This window comes from Centroberyx affinis, unplaced genomic scaffold (assembly GCF_046629955.1).
Source record: "Centroberyx affinis isolate AG114_WGS23_722 - 3 ecotype Tasmania unplaced genomic scaffold, CSIRO-AGI_Caff_v1 ptg006247l_1, whole genome shotgun sequence".
In the NCBI taxonomy this organism is placed as follows: domain Eukaryota; kingdom Metazoa; phylum Chordata; class Actinopteri; order Beryciformes; family Berycidae; genus Centroberyx; species Centroberyx affinis.
Genome location: NW_027283179.1, coordinates 115,890 through 133,149, shown reverse-complemented (window position 1 = coordinate 133,149; position 17,260 = coordinate 115,890). Strand labels below are relative to the sequence as shown.

Sequence of the window (17,260 nt, the reverse complement as noted above, 5' to 3'; positions counted from 1 at the left end):
AGAGCAGAATGGTCAAGGGTCGCAAACATCTGAGGGACGGCGCTGTGGCAGGAACCTGCCTTGTGTTTGAAACCTCATACTTAATATACTAAGTGTTTTCAACATACTGCGTAGTATGTTGCTTTTGTGGGCGATGAAGGGCCCAGATGTATTCTACAGTGGCAAGAATGACCAGAACTGTAGAGGTTGCTGTATTTACTGTACAGGGACAGAAGAACAAATGCTTACATTTATCCAACTTAGGGAGGAGTATGAGTCTCTGATCACAGGACACCGACACTCCTCATCCCAGTAGTATATACATCAACAGTATGTCAGATGGATCTGTACTATACTGTTGCTTAACATGTTGAGAAGCATGCGATCTTCCCTCCATGTCAAATGTCACACATTTTCGATGTGAGTGTGACCAGAATCTGAGCGGTCATTCTCAGAGTACACTGAATCGTCACTTCAGTGTCGTATGCAGTATTCGTATCCGGTTCCAAACACAGGGGTTCTGAATAAAGGGATGGGGTTAATTAGTCAGATTCATCCGAATCATCCGATTCATCTTCCTTCAGCGCCTTCTGCCTCAGCTTTTCTCTCCACTCATTCTCCTTTTTACTCCTTTTCTCTTCTTTCAAGAGCAGTTGCCTCCTCTTCTCCTTGGCTTTCTCCTTTTTACGTTTGCACTCTGGGTCTAAAAGAGACAAAAGCAGAACAAGGGTTAAGTCACATGTTTGTCCCCAAGTTAGAATAGAATAGAATAGAACAGAATACATGTTGCAGCACATTCTTAAGGCTTCGTTTGGATCTTAGGAAGACCTCAGCGTCGAAACGTTGCGTTGCTGCATTAAATAAAGCGTTAAGAATGGAGCTCTAATCCAGTGTGCAGATAATCCTTAGTTCAACCCCTTTTCTGACTATTTTCTTTTTTGACTATTTTATCTAGCATCTGGCCCTGGTAGGTTGGAGGAGAACACCTCCACTACCCTTTTTGTAACTAATTAAACATACCTATGAGGCTTTAAATACAAGTTAAAGAAACAAAAACAAACCATGTATCTACAGCAGACACAGTGTCCTTCTATGAAATATATTCTAAAAGTAAGTAAACTGACTTCCTTACCGTCACACTCGTGCATGTAGTCCTCGGCTTCATAGGTCGCTGCAATGGCATCTGCATTAGATCTGCTCTTCCTCTTGAAGTTCCAGCTCTTGAATCTCGCCACGAAACCTTTCTCAAGCTTTTGCAGACGTTGTTCCACCTCCTCCTCTTTCTTCTTTCTCTCCTCTGCCTCTCTCACCTGCCTCTCCCTCTCCTCTCTTTCTCTCCGCTCTCTCTCTCTCGCCTCCCTCACCCTCTCCTCTTTTTCCCTCTCCTTCCTCTCCCTCTCCTCTTTTTCCTTCTGCTGTCTCTCTCTCTCCTTCCTCTCCCTCTCCTCTTTTTCCCTCTGCTCTCTCTCTCTCGCCTCCGTCTCCATCCTCTCCGCCTCCCTCGCCTCCAGCAGGGCCTTTCTCCCCCGCGCCTCTTCCTCGGCGAACATCCTGTTTTGCCGCTCGTGCATCTGCCGCCTCTGCTCCAGGTCTCTCTGCGTCTCCTCCTCCTTCAGCTTCCTCTCGCGCTCCAGCCTCTCCTCTTCTTCCTTCCGCCGCTGCTCCTTCATCCTCTCCTCCACCACCTTCTTTATATGAGGAGGAGGCTCTATCCCCATCTTCCTCTGCCTCTCTAACCTGCCTTTGATGGTTTTTTGCTTTTGCAGCATCAACACCTTCCTCTCTGCCTCGGGGTTCAGGGCCTTCTCCTCTTCCTCAGTCTTCTGCTGTTGACCGGCCTTCTGACTATCTCCCCTGCCCTCTGGCTCTGACTGGCTGCTGCTGATCTTCTTCTCCTCCTCCTCCTCTCTCTTGCAGCTTTCCACCCGTCCGGTGTTGCGTCTCTCCTCTTGTTCTCTCTGCTCCTCCTCCCTCTCTTTTTCTCTCTCCTCCCTTGCCACCCTTTCTCTCTCCTCTCTTTCTCTCTTGTCCGTCTTCCTCTCCTCCCTTTCTCTCTCCTCTCTTTCTCTCTTCTCCGTCTTCCTCTCCTCCCTTTCGCTTTCCTCTCGTTCTCTCTCCTCGCTTTCTCTCTCCTCGCTTTCTCTCTTCTCCATCTTCCTCTCCTCTCTTTCTTGCTCCTCCCCCTTCCGCTCCTCTCTTTCTATCTCCTCTCGTTCTCTCTCCTCCCTTTCTCTCTCCTCTCTTGCTCTCTCCTTTCTTTCTCTCATCTCCCTCTTCCTCTCCTCTTTTTCTCTCTCCTCTCTTTCTTTCTCCTCTCTTTGTCTCTCTGCCATCTTCCTCTCCTCTCTTTCTCTCTCCTTTCTTGCTCTCTCCTTTCTTTCTCTCATCTCCCTCTTCCTCTCCTCTTTTTCTCTCTCCTCTCTTTCATTCTCCTCTCTTTGTCTCTCTGCCATCTTCCTCTCCTCCCTTTCTCTCTCCTCTCTTGCTCTCACCTTCCTTTCTCTCATCTCCCTCTTCCTCTCCTCTTTTTCTCTCTCCTCTCTTTCTTTATCCTCTCTTTGTCTCTCGGCCGTCTTCCTCTCCTCCCTTTCTCTCTCCTCTCTTTCTCTCTTCTCCGTCTTCCTCTCCTCCCTTTCGCTTTCCTCTCGTTCTCTCTCCTCGCTTTCTCTCTCCTCGCTTTCTCTCTTCTCCATCTTCCTCTCCTCTCTTTCTTGCTCCTCCCCCTTCCGCTCCTCTCTTTCTATCTCCTCTCGTTCTCTCTCCTCCCTTTCTCTCTCCTCTCTTGCTCTCTCCTTTCTTTCTCTCATCTCCCTCTTCCTCTCCTCTTTTTCTCTCTCCTCTCTTTCTTTCTCCTCTCTTTGTCTCTCTGCCATCTTCCTCTCCTCTCTTTCTCTCTCCTTTCTTGCTCTCTCCTTTCTTTCTCTCATCTCCCTCTTCCTCTCCTCTTTTTCTCTCTCCTCTCTTTCATTCTCCTCTCTTTGTCTCTCTGCCATCTTCCTCTCCTCCCTTTCTCTCTCCTCTCTTGCTCTCACCTTCCTTTCTCTCATCTCCCTCTTCCTCTCCTCTTTTTCTCTCTCCTCTCTTTCTTTATCCTCTCTTTGTCTCTCGGCCGTCTTCCTCTCCTCTCTTTCTCTCTCCTTTCTTTCTCTCTTCTCCGTCTTCCTCTCCTCTCTTTCTCTCTCCTCTTTTTCTCTCTCCTCCCTTTCTCTCTCCTCTCTTGCTCTCTCCTTTCTTTCTCTCATCTCCCTCTTCCTCTCCTCTTTTTCTCTCTCCTCTCTTTCTTTATCCTCTCTTTGTCTCTCGGCCGTCTTCCTCTCCTCTCTTTCTCTCTCCTTTCTTTCTCTCTTCTCCATCTTCCTCTCCTCTCTTTCTCTCTCCTTTCTTTCTCTCCTCTCCCTCTCCTCCTTTTCTCTCTCCTCTCTTTCTTTCTCCTCCCTCATCCTCTCCCTCTTCCTCTCCTCTCTTCCTCTCTCCTCCTGAATCACGTCCTTCCAACTGTCAGCCATGCTGCTGTCTTCTTCTGTCTGACTGGAGTCATCTGTTGATTCCAGTGTTTCTTCTCTTTCCTTTCTTTCTCTCTCCTTTCTTTCTCTCTCCTCCCTCTTCCTCTCCTCTCGTTCTCTCCCCTCTCTTGCTCTCTCCTCTCTTTCTCTCTCCTCTCTTGCTCTCTCCTCCCTCTTCCTCTCCTCTCTTCCTCTCTCCTCCTGAATCACGTCCTTCCAACTGTCAGCCATGCTGCTGTCTTCTTCTGTCTGACTGGAGTCATCTGTTGATTCCAGTGTTTCTTCTCTTTCCTTTCTTTCTCTCTCCTTTCTTTCTCTCTCCTCCCTCTTCCTCTCCTCTCGTTCTCTCTCCTCTCTTTCTCTCTCCTCTCTTGCTCTCTCCTCCCTCTTCCTCTCCTCTCTTCCTCTCTCCTCCTGAATCACGTCCTTCCAACTGTCAGCCATGCTGCTGTCTTCTTCTGTCTGACTGGAGTCATCTGTTGATTCCAGTGTTTCTTCTCTTTCCTTTCTTTCTCTCTCCTTTCTTTCTCTCTCCTCCCTCTTCCTCTCCTCTCGTTCTCTCTCCTCTCTTTCTCTCTCCTCTCTTGCTCTCTCCTCCCTCTTCCTCTCCTCTCTTCCTCTCTCCTCCTGAATCACGTCCTTCCAACTGTCAGCCATGCTGCTGTCTTCTTCTGTCTGACTGGAGTCATCTGTTGATTCCAGTGTTTCTTCTCTTTCCTCTCTTTCTCTTTCCTCTCGTTCTCTCTTCTCCCTTGCCTCCCTTTCTCTTGCCTCCCTTTCTCTCTCATTCCTTTCTTGCTCCTCTCTCTTCCTCTCCTCCTTTTCTCTCTCCTCTCTTTCTTTCTCCTCCCTCATCCTCTCCTGCCTTTCTCTCTCCTTCCTTTCTCTCTCCTCTCTTTTTCTCTCCTCCCTCATCCTCTCCTTCCTTTCTCTCTCCTCTCTTTCTTTCTCCTCTCTTTCTTTCTCCTCCCTCATCCTCTCCTGCCTTTCTCTCTCCTCTCTTTCTTTCTCCTCCCTCATCCTCTCCTGCCTTTCTCTCTCCTCTCTTTCTTTCTCCTCCCTCATCCTCTCCTGCCTTTCTCTCTCCTCTCTTTCTTTCTCCTCTCTTTTTCTCTCCTCCCTCTTCCTCTCCTCTCTTTCTCTCTCCTGCTGAATCACGTCCTTCCAACTTTTGGCCCTACCGTCTTCTTCAGTGTGACTGTCCTTTGTTGGTTCCAGTCTTTCTTCTCCTGCATCAGTCGCTAACTCTTCCATTTGGTCTTGAAATTTCTTAAGCTGAATTTGAAATGGAGAAACGTTAATATTTGTGTGAAACAGACTATACATACAGGTCTGAGGTGTGGCATCTTAAGCACTGTACGCCACTGTATACTAGTGATGGGAGAAACAAGGCTTTCTGAAGCATTGAACCAATTGCTTCAGAAAATGATTCACTGTGGAAACGCTCGAAACACGGCACACTGGTGACGTCAAATGCATGTAAAGGGAAGACCCAAAAAAAAACCATCTATAATAATTCAACGATTTGGAAGTCGCTTGCATTTCATTTAAGAGTCTAATTTTGCCAATCTGAGTAAGTAAAACATATTGTTTGAAAGTATTTGCAATAAAGTATAAAATCTCACCTTTGTGTGGCTTGTCCTAGTTGTTTTCATATGGATGTCTTAAAAGTGGCTGCCACTCTACTTCTACGCCTCTTGCCTGTGCGCTGTAAATCGTTAGCCCCGTTGGGGGCTTGCCGAACAGGGAAGAGGCGTAGAAGAAGAGTGGCAGCCATTTTTAAGACATCCATATGAAAACAACTAGGACAAGCCACACATTTTTATTTTTATACTTTATTGCAAATTCTTGGCAAATTGGCAAAATTTGGTGCGGAAACATTGCCCACATGAAGTCAAAGTGCAGTAAAGAATATTATCAGAACGGGTTTTAATTCTATAGGAAATTTGTACCTTATGCAGTCACTAATCCTTTTCTTGTGAAAACTGAACTATTTAAGTTCTTGCGTAATATAAAGCTAAAATCCTTCTACAGTTCTAGGATTGAAGCTGAGTCTCCTAGACCTACAGAGTGTTCTATCTTTAGAGCTAAAAGCACATTCACCCCTTATGCAGACTGGCTGAAAATGACATTGATGAAGAATTGATAAAGCAGTCTGAAAATCCATTTGTTCGTAAACACAACATGTCTAGAAGCCAAAAGAGTGCTTTAGAAGATTTGATGAATGATCACTCTATCACCATTCAACGAGCTGACAAAGGTGGCGGTATTGTGGTCCTAAACACCAGTAAATACATTGAAAAAATCAAAGCCATGTTGGGGGATGAAATGTGTTTTAAGAAATTAACTTTTGACCCCACATCCAAATACAAAATTGAAATAAATCGGATTCTCAATGTGGGTTTACAAAAACAGGAATTTAAATATCTCTCTGTAAACCATCCTAGCGTACCTGTACTATATGCATCGCCAAAGATACATAAATCTCTTGAAAATCCCCCCTTGAGACCTATAGTATCGGGCATTGGATCTCTCACTGAGAAAATCTCTCGCTTCATAAAATAAAATGCTAAAGCCATCCTCTGTCAACTAGGCTACGTCATGACCTATGATGACTGCTCTAGAAATATTCAATCTATTGTAAACAAGTACTGGTATATTCTATCTTCTGACACCAAACAGGCTTTTATAAATGGCTGCTTCCCTGCAGGAGTTGCACATCTTGTAGCTTTATGGTAAAAGGAAATAACTTTGCTTGTCCACAAACTTCAAAGACTTACAACATTAAGTCAAAAGCGACACAAAAGGTGTAATTTCCATGCTAAGATGTCCCTGTCCCTGTCCAGGTGTATATAAGCAAAACTATACGCTCTCTAAAAATACGACTTGGGGAACATAAATCTGGGGGCATTACTTCACCTGTTGCAAGACACTTCATAGAAAATAATCATTCTGTTAAAGAGCTTCAGTGTATGGGGATAGAGAAAGTAATGCCAGCCCGCAGAGGAGGTGATTTTGATATGAAACTACTCCAAAGGGAGGCCTTCTGGATATAGACTAGACTTTGTTCCGTGTCACCAGGGGGCCTTAATGTGGACTTAGACCTTACTTCATTCCTATACACCTTTTTATGCCATCGTATTTGGAACCTGTAGACAGCCCTATAGAGTTATGACAGCTCTGCCTGATGTTTTCTATAGTGGCTGCTTGCAGATTTCAAAGTACCGACGTGTCTTATCGTCTCTATGATGTAGATATATACAGTATAAACACATAACCTGAATGTATTTGTGTCTATGAGCGATCTCACAGATTTATGAACGGCCCTACTTGATATCCTCTGTGGTGACCATCCATGTTCATCAATTCTTCATCTGTATTTATTCTGTGTGTTACTGATTTTGACTGCTCTGTGTCTGACAACGTATCTACTCGTGTGATTACCTCTCACAGATTGGCCAGCAGCTCTAATTGAATGCAGCTGGGCCTATCTGTATAAAAGATGATGGGAGGCTACTAAGCTTGAGCCTGCACACTGAAGAAGGCACTAGCCGAAACGTCTGTGCACGATTTCCCTTCTGCATTCATAAAATTTTTTAAAAACGAATAGAAGAGAGAACACAAACGATCTTGGAAAACATATTTCTTCTTTGACTGCGAACCACTTTCTCCACTGAGAACTGGTTTTAGTGGAACAACTCGGGACTGGCACCCACGCAGTGTAGTGCCAGTCCCAACGGGGCTAGTATGAGCTATGAGTTATGACAGCTGATTTGAGATCAGTAGTTGCCATACATTTGACACGGGTTCCCTTTGGGGTCGACCCACGAGCGTTGAACAATCAAGCGTCAAAACAGTACGACGTAACAAAAAATTAATTTGCAGAAATCATGTGACTTAGCCACTTTGATACGAAGCACTGTTTCAACACAGCAGTGTCGCAAAGGTTTCGAAGCGTTTCAACACGGTGTTTCAAGTCTGCCCATCACTACTTCCTACTACTGACACAATACACTACTAAGCTTATAGGTGGGGTGGGCGATATGGTTGAAATCAATATCATGATAATCATAAGGATTTTTCTCAATATCAATATGTATCACGATATGGTTCATGTATGCAAAATCACTTTAAATAATCAAATTAATGGTCATCTCATCGACCCGATGGTGATGTTAGGTGTGATGTCAAACAAAATAGAAATATTCAAATAATATACCGACCATACCTCATTTTATGAGAGTTTTTAAGCAAAATTTGCTTGTCATCATCAATTCAGACAGCAGAAATATGTGTCACGATATCAAAATATCTTTATATCATCACGATATGATTCCACTGAAAGACGATAAACGATAATATTGAATTATTGCCCAGTGTGGTATTTTCTGAATGTTACTGAAAAGTTGTTCGTGCTGGTTGTCTTTGTAGGGCAGTACTTTCTGCAACAACAAAAAAAATCTAAAACAACTTATAGCTCATGCACTCATTGATTTCTGTTGTTTGAATAAAAACTTACCTCCAGCCTCAGGTCCGCCATGGCCTGGTGGTTGTTGTTTTCACTCAAGTATCGCTCAAACAATCCCACCAGCAACTGGTTCAAACACTTGACCAAATTGCTTGTTCGCTCACGGGTCCTCAGCTCCTTCTCCAATTTCTTGGCCTTCTCCTGCCATCTTTCCAGATCCTGGAGGGCTGCCTTCTGATCAACCAGGATCTCCCTGGCCATCTTGCTGTTGACCTTAGCCCTACATTTAAAGCTTCTGAGATGAGCGTTCTCAGTCTGGAGCTCCAAGATCATTTCGCTCTGATCCTCTATGGTGGTCCTGAGCGCCACGATCTGTTGACTGCTGTGCTGTCTCTCAAACATCAGCTTGTCTGTCAGGATCTGAATTTTCCTGTCTCTCTCTGTCAGCCTGGCAAGAGATAAAGTCACAGTATACGGTCATTAGCCACACATTTCAAACCAGAGCAACAGCAGTTTTATCACCTGTGAATACTCTGAGCAGAAAAACAGCCTGTGTTTTCTCTTTAAATGATTGTCATTTTACACTTAACAGTAAGCAAAGTAGACAGCAGAATTTACTGTCAATAAAACGGCCAAAAACCAAAGCTAGCAAGCAATCTATTATATCTTAGTAGACAGCTACACAACACTATACTTCCTTGCATGCAATAAGGGTCTAAGGCTGGTGGTGCTGGGTAGGTTAGGTCAGTGGTTCTCAACCTTTTTCATATGAAGGACCCCTAATTTAGTCCACATTAGGGCCCCAGACCCCCATTTGATGAGGTTTTGTCTCTTGGACCCAAATCAGAGAATATTTGTATTGCTAGATATGATTTTGTCCAGAATCCCATGACTATTTGTATTGTAGGTAGAGAGATAACAGTGAAACTATGATCAAAACAATCATTCTTCTACATTTTCTAATTGTGTTAACTTCCTGTAAATGAAATAATGGTGAAGTTTAACAATTCATCAATTTGCTGGGGACCCCCTGGAACCCTCTCAAGGATCCCTGGTGGTCCTCGGACCCCACATTGAGAACCACTGGGTTACAGTAGGTTATGTAGAATAGCTAGGCTGTTATTTCTTGCTTTTGTGTGTATTGTGCTACTCCTGATCTTTGTCCTATATCATTCTGTTCTCTGGTTGATTGTTGATCAGTTAGATGTAGTTAGGCTCATTCTCTGTCCTATGAGACACGCATGTGATAAAGGGCTAGAGAAATAAACTTGAACTTGAACTTGTACTTACTGATGGTTCGCAACAGGAGCAGGGAACGGTTGGCGTCGAGCTCTGTTGGCCGCTGAAGTGATGGAAGCATTAGCCACCTGACGTCTCAAGCCTTCGTAAAAGTTTGCCAGGAATTCAGGGCTGTAGGTGTCGTGCTGCGGGGCTCCAGACCCCGGGATGAAATTATTTATCGGGATGGTGCCTGGCCCAGCAGGGGGAATCCCAGCAGGAGAAGGAGATGTCCCACTCATCTCGACTGTCTCCTGAGCTGGATTGTACAGGGTCACTGAGGGCGAGGACTTCTCTGAAGAGCCTGTCCTCGCCTCACAATTCACCTTTGTAATGTCTGTTTCTGTTGTTTCTTGTCTGTTGTTAATTTTCCTGTCTCTCTCTGTCAGCCTGGCAAGAGATAAAGTCACAGTATACGGTCATTAGCCACACATTTCAAACCAGAGCAACAGCAGTTTTATCACCTGTGAATACTCTGAGCAGAAAAACAGCCTGTGTTTTCTCTTTAAATGATTGTCATTTTACACTTAACAGTAAGCAAAGTAGACAGCAGAATTTACTGTCAATAAAACGGCCAAAAACCAAAGCTAGCAAGCAATCTATTATATCTTAGTAGACAGCTACACAACACTATACTTCCTTGCATGCAATGAGGGTCTAAGGCTGGTGGTGCTGGGTAGGTTAGGTCAGTGGTTCTCAACCTTTTTCATATCAAGGACCCCTAATTTAGTCCACATTAGGGCCCCAGACCCCCATTTGATGAGGTTTTGTCTCTTGGACCCAAATCAGAGAATATTTGTATTGCTAGATATGATTTTGTCCAGAATCCCATGACTATTTGTATTGTAGGTAGAGAGATAACAGTGAAACTATGATCAAAACAATCATTCTTCTACATTTTCTAATTGTGTTAACTTCCTGTAAATGAAATAATGGTGAAGTTTAACAATTCATCAATTTGCTGGGGACCCCCTGGAACCCTCTCAAGGATCCCTGGTGGTCCCCGGACCCCACATTGAGAACCACTGGGTTACAGTAGGTTATGTAGAATAGCTAGGCTGTTATTTCTTGCTTTTGTGTGTATTGTGCTACTCCTGATCTTTGTCCTATATCATTCTGTTCTCTGGTTGATTGTTGATCAGTTAGATGTAGTTAGGCTCATTCTCTGTCCTATGAGACACGCATGTGATAAAGGGCTATAGAAATAAACTTGAACTTGAACTTACTGATGGTTCGCAACAGGAGCAGGGAACGGTTGGCGTCGAGCTCTGTTGGCCGCCGAAGTGATGGAAGCATTAGCCACCTGACGTCTCAAGCCTTCGTAAAAGTTTGACAGGAATGCAGGGCTGTAGGTGTCGTGCTGCGGGGCTCCAGATCCCGGGATGAAATTATTTGTCGGGATGGTGCCTGGCCCAGCAGGGGGAATCCCAGCTGGAGACGGAGATGTCCCACTCATCTCGACTGTCTCCTGAGCTGGATTGTACGGGGTCACTGAGGGCGAGGACTTCTCTGAAGAGCCTGTCCTCGTCTCACAATTCACCTTTGTAATGTCTGTTTCTGTTGTTTGTTGTCTGTTGTTAATGCCTGTCTCTGCAGTTACAAACACACAGTAAATACATTAATATTTCAACATCATTTATTTATTATTAGCCATTCATAGTACATTGCTATGCTTTGAAATAAGCATAATAGAGCAAATTCTTTCATTTTGGTTAACCAAACTCAACTGAGCTGTATTTCTATAATCAATACACTTGTTAGAACTGTGCATCCTGAACAAGCTACAAATAACACTCTGTTAGTGTATATATCATTTGCATATCGTTTGGCCAAAGGCAGTATGGTGTAGTTATACTTCACACATTACAAGACTCTCAAAAAACAAACAATAATTCCTAACATTCACTATGGGGCTTATAAAATATTTGCAACTGAATTACATAATACTGACTTACGCAGTTACACATCTAATATATTCACTAAAATACTACCACTACTGCTACTGCTACTGCTACTAGCAAATTTAGAGGAGTACTTACCGTTCCAGAGTCCAGAGATACTGTGGCTGTTTTTTGACCTGCGTGTGTATTTATCTGGTCTGGCCCATTATGATGTCATATGATTCCATAAACACCAACTCTGCAGATGGAACTCCATCAGTTGTATTGACTCTTGACCCTTACCAATGCAGTACTGAATTAACCCATTATGATGCCATATGATTCCATAAACACCAACACTGCATGATGAAACTCCATCAGCTGTGTTGACTCTCCTTCCCATATCCTGATTTAAACCAGACAATGTTTGATTATCTTCCCAGCAGAGCTTTAATGGGTTATTCCAAAATCATCTCTCTACTACAGCACAACCAGAGTAATAAAAATATTTGTATTTAGGTTTTTAATAGTATAGTGCGTTTCTTTCATTGGTGTAGATGGAAAATAACTAAATCTCTGTCATCCCACAACCTGTCTTAGATACTAGAGCTGGTTTCTTGACAGACACTGAATATGGATGTGTGCAACTTTGGAGGCACATAGAGCTACAGAGTGAGGAAAGGGTTCAAGTTAATGAGATTAGATCTCAGTGTCAGTGTTTGGGCGCTGCTTATGGGCATTAATTGGTTAGGCATAAAACAATCATGTTTTTTTTGTTTTTTTTTTAAAGATAACATGTTTGTAATCATACATGTGTATAATTTATGAGATAAATGTAAATTTAACAGGTTGGACATGTAATGACAGTCAAAGAAATTGGATTAAAGAGAAAGATTTTAGTTGGCCACCGGCGACCGTCTACTGCGCATGTCAGAAGTCTGGGCGGCGGCTGTTTGAAAGATTACAGGCGCCAAATAGGACGTTGCCTGCTACTCTTTATTTTAAATCATGAAGTAGTTTGATAAAACTTAGTTTCAAATGGCCTCATCACATTATTTTTGCTGCTAGATTGCTTTGGTAGGCCTACACTTGCTGGCAAAAAACGATTCTTAATGAGTATAAACCGAATGAATGAGCTGACAGCTAATGTTACTGTAGCAGTAATTCGGTTGTTTTTAGTTTAAATACTTGAAGGTTAGTTGAAAACTGATTCTCTGAAAACGCCAACGACATTGGTGGCCGGTGGGATTTTCTCCGTCTGTAGTTATTTTCCACATGGCAGACACTGAAGCTAGCTAACGTCAGCTAATTTGAGCAAATGTTAGCTTTAGACAGCCTAGCCCGTTCGGCAGCTAGCTAGTCAAATGTCGGGTTTATGTAACGTTAGTTGCAAGTAACTGAAGGGGGCTACTGCATTGCAGTGACAGAACGAGATGTGAATGAACAAAAATACTTTATTTAACGTCCTTTTAAATAGATAGAATAGATATGTAGGTCTAGTTAATACTTAAATGCTGAGTAGCATTTTGAATGCATTCGAGTTTCAAAGTTTGAGCCTTTTCCTCATCCAGATCACGAGCTAACAAGTTGCTAATGAGCCATCTACACAGACAGCGAGTACAAAATCCTTTAGATATATTTGTAATGTGATTTTTTTCTAAGTTAGAGATTGGTCATTGTGGCAAAGGCTTTATAATTTTGGGCACTGTGCGACACTGTGTCTAACAGTTATTATTTTGGAGGTGGTTCAAGTGGTTTTGATATAATACAGTTCCAAAATCAAGCTGTTTAGGTTGTATTGCAGTTGTCATCAAGGAGTGAGAAATGAAGACTGGTGCTGCAGTGAGCGACCCCACGACAGCCTCAGTGCAGTCTATTTCTGATCCAAAGTGTCATGTGGTCTTGCCTAGTTGTCAGTCACTTGTTGAGGCTACCAAGACTTCTATCAATGCACAGGACGTGATGTCATTGTTCTGATGGTAGCTAGTTATGTCTTTGCAGATAAATGCTGAGTTCATGTGGATTACTACGGTTCCACTGCAGTCGACGTTCTTTGGGGAACTGGACCAGCATTCGGATATGCTGGTGAAGATCTTCTGCAGGCCAGAGGAGTAGTTGGAAGAAAAATCAACAACATCTTTGCTGTCTTATGAGGTATGTTTTGTCTTGAAAATGCATAAATGGTTTTGTCACAATGTATTTTTATCTTTTGCTTGGGGTGGTATTACTTATTGAATGCATTTATCTGATAGTGTAAAGTACTTGATGTGATTGCTAGAGTTGGGCCGGTTTAAGCGGTTTGATACGGTATGTAAGCTTACACCAGTTCAATTTTCTACACATGGGCTGTACCGGCATTTGTCATTATGAAATGGTCTGGGACCTTTAAAAGTAGCCTATGCCTACATCAGCTAACTGCGGGAACCCTAATTATTTTAACTTGTATTGTATTAACAAGATAACATGATAAATACAAATATGTTTGTTATAAACAGAGATAATGATGGCTTGCATCCTTTCACACACAAATCACTAATGCTTTTGTAAGTGACTGCTAAGCAACACAGGACACATACTACATTTGTTTACACGGTTCAGCTGTTAAAGATGGTGGTGACTATAGAAGAAGTTTTGTTTACTTTTTTAACACCTTTGTTTGAGACCGCGCTAAGGCAATGGAAGTTATATTTACCGCTCCATTACAGACCAGTCCTGCAGGCCAGGAAGAGAGATCAAGTAAAAAGGATCTTCTACGTTACAGGCACGGACTAGTCCAAGCCATGGAAGTATAGCGGTAAAGTCAGTAAACATACGTGATAGCGTATCATAGTTTCTATCTTCACGATGTAGCGTAACGTGTCATTAAAATGTAGACTGCGTAATAAGAAAATCTGCTTTTTAAAGTTCTCCTTTCACACAGCACAGAAAGCCGATCTGAACCGGCATCGTGATGGTCAGAATGTGATTTGCTGGTGTCTGGCAAATGCTGCTCTGACCCTTGTAGTGGTTTGACAGTCTTTAGTAGGTGTGCCAGTCTGACAAAATATTATAAATATTATACAGGGTCAACATAGGTCCAAGTTTAGTCGAACCCTACAAAGGGTGCATGAAAAAGAATCTACAACCTCAGCAATTCAATACCCAGACAAATCATTACAATTTGAATACCAATATGGACTGAGATGTGGATAATCTTAATTGATAAACCAACAATTAGTTCAATTCAGTTTTTTAATTCATTCCACCTGTAGCCACCTGGCTACAGGTGGAACTCTGCAGAGTGATGCCCATGTCGTCTTTCATCCTCTCTGCATCTAGACATCTCTGGTGGAGAGCATCTATCTTCCTGAACTCCGGCTCTGCCCTGCCCTCCTTGTATACCTTCTCCAGTTCCTCCTCCACGGATTTCCTCTCTCGCAGGGACCTCTCAATCTGAGACTCTTTATCTGCACGCTCCAGTTGCGAGGCGGACAGCTCCTCGGCCATGCGGAGGATTTGAACGTTGCACTGTTTACGCACATTCTCCGCCTATTTCCCGGTGCGGACAACAGCATCCTGGATCAGCTGCTTGATGGCCTCCTTCGTCTTCTCCAACTCCTCCGTCTTTTGCTTCTCTCTTAACAGGGCCTGGTCTTTCTGCAATGTAGCCTCCTCGGCCAGCTGAACGCTCTCACGGATTGTGGCCAGGGCTTCATACCTCTGCTCCTCGAGGGAGGCGCAGCGCCCCTGGAACTTGCCCACCTGTCTCTCCCGCACCGCCTGCTCCCTGCGCACCGCCTCCGCCTCCTGAGATGCAGCTTTTAGCCTGGCCTCTAGCTGCCTCAAGGCTGACTGAAGCTGCTGGAGCCTCCTGTCTGTGGCTTCCTCTCGGCCCTGAGCCTCTGCCGTGTCTTCCTCCCGTCTCTGTATCTGGTCCTGGACATTCTGTAGCAGTTTGGTCATCTCTTCTACTTTGGCTGTGGCCGTCCTCAGCTCAGTCTTCGCCTGCCTGAGCTGGCTGCGTACCCCGTCCATCTCTGTGCTCTGCTCCGTCACTGTCTTCAGGAACTGTTGGTTAGTTGATTCCATTTTCTGATTGGCCACTTGGAGTTTGTGGGTGTGCTGCTGGAACTGAAGAAGCTGATCGCTGAGCATCATGGATCTGTCCGTCAGACATGGTCCTCTGGTACAGCTGCTGGAGGCGGTCCAGCTCCTGGGCTGTTGTCTGCCACACCTGCCGCACCTGTGGTGCTGTGGCATTACGTATTAAATTCTCAACAGAGCAGTATTAGCTATTATCAGGAACTAGCGGACTTTACTGACAGCAAGTGCAACACGTGTGTTTTACTCTGGACAGAGCACTGCAGGGGGACAGTTTTTAGCTGCAGTTTGGTAGGTGCCAGGGCACAAAATTAGCACCATTTAGGCTACCAGCCAAATGCTGGTAAAATATGCAAGTGGCTGGTAGATTTGCTTCACTCACCAGCCAAAAAAAAAAACAATGGTAATCTATTGAGTGGCTGGTAAAATTTGAACATTCACTAGCTGCAGGTGGACAAAAAAGTAAAATTTGTACCCTGGTCGGTGCAACACGTGTGTTTTACTCTGAACAGAGCACTGCACTGGGTTGACTGCTAAAACTAGCTGGGCTTGACGTTGAATTCGACAGTGGCGTGTAACACAGTCACTCTTACTAGCCACTTTGGCTAGTGAAATATATGCATGCAGCCGCACGCAGAACACACTGTATGTAGATTGATGCACGTAATGCGGAACCAAAGTTCACAAGCGCGAGTTCCGCGTTAGCAGCATGTGCTGAGGTTAGCACAACAAGCTGATTGGCGTGCGAGTCAGTCACACTATGGCGAGCTCAAATGAGCTGGAAGACCCGCCTGCGGGTTCCCGGTCAGCGACAACGTGCCGATCACCGGAACGAGGAACAAACAAACCGGAGCCCAAATCCTGATCCCCGCTGCTTTCAAGCAGCCTTTAGACGCAAAAGCAGAACGGGATAAAACCATTACTGAAGCAATTGGCATTTACATTGGCATATAGCCAAGGTGGAACTAATTGTAACACTCCTCCTAATGCACAAGTTTATTTTTTATTATTCTATTTATTTTGTATTTTCAATTTCATAGCATAACTGATGCTTTTCAGTTTTATAGGCTATTGTGACCTGTTGCCTTTTGGGAAAGTGTTTGTTCAGTGTTCGTACAGTGTGATACAGAAGTGTTTGAAATGTTCCTTATTTTTATAATGAAAATAGTTTACCACAGTGGAGGCATAACATTACTCAGGTATGTGATTTTGATTGTAGTTAGACTTTAAGTCTCATTCATGACACATGATGGGAGAATAATTCTATGTAAACTCTTGTATAAGCAAATGTTTTTTAGTCTTTTACTGTTTTAGTAGCTCTTAGTATTAATTCTGTTTCTGAATCAAATGAATCCTACTTTTCATCTGGTGACATAACTGCATGTATGGCCATCCTTGCAGAGTTTCCAAGCCTTGTTTCTTATATCTTAGGACACAATGTCATATAGTTGTATAGAGCAGACAAACCAGTAATCGGTAAAAGTTCCACCACTGTTACAGGTGGTCCAAAAGCTGATAGAGACCCCTTCAGAGAGGAAAACTGGCTAACCACAGAAAGCCTGTGTTGCGAGGCCATTGCACTGATGAGGCATACAGCTGATGAAGCCAATTGTCAAGGGGAAGATGAAGCAGACCTTCACTTATCGCTAAAAGATGGTTCATGACCCAGTGAAGTCCTCTGAAATATTCACAGCGTTTCCACGATTCCTAGACATAGCAGGAATGGTATGTGGATCTTCGACTGCCTTGCCTTAAAACTATCAGTACATTTTTTTTCTGTTCTACAATAGCCTGGTTAGGGCTGTAATATCTCTCATGACGATAGTGCTACACCATAATCTTTACTGTTCTGTCTTGATTTATTCCATCTTGTCTGCAGATTGAGCAGGATTTTAGTCTGATGTTTGGTGATGCTGCCTCTGCAAAGTTCCTGGAGAAGTGGCCTACTGTCTACAAGCAGAAAGTCCTTGAACAAAGCCGTGGCCTCACACAGACAGGTGACCTTCAAGACCTGGTTCAAAATGCTGAATCCACAACAGAAGTGGAAAATGGTACGCTGGAATAAAAGGGAG

The 17,260-nt window shown here is 43.7% G+C and overlaps 1 protein-coding gene and 1 pseudogene across 1 annotated transcript; both read right to left on the bottom strand.

The window, feature by feature from the left end:
• Positions 1-2,948: 2,948 nt before the first annotated feature.
• On the bottom strand, positions 2,949-4,139 carry LOC139638293 (uncharacterized; the record flags this gene model as incomplete). Its single annotated transcript, XM_071512394.1, has 3 exons — positions 3,994-4,139; positions 3,737-3,843; positions 2,949-3,637 (listed from the first exon to the last, which is right to left on the bottom strand). Coding segments are annotated over exons 1-3 (942 nt in total), but the record flags the coding sequence as incomplete, so codon positions are not given.
• A 10,200-nt stretch (positions 4,140-14,339) lies between these two features.
• Positions 14,340-16,108, bottom strand: LOC139638292 (sodium channel and clathrin linker 1 pseudogene; annotated as a pseudogene).
• Between the last annotated feature and the right edge of the window lie 1,152 nt (positions 16,109-17,260).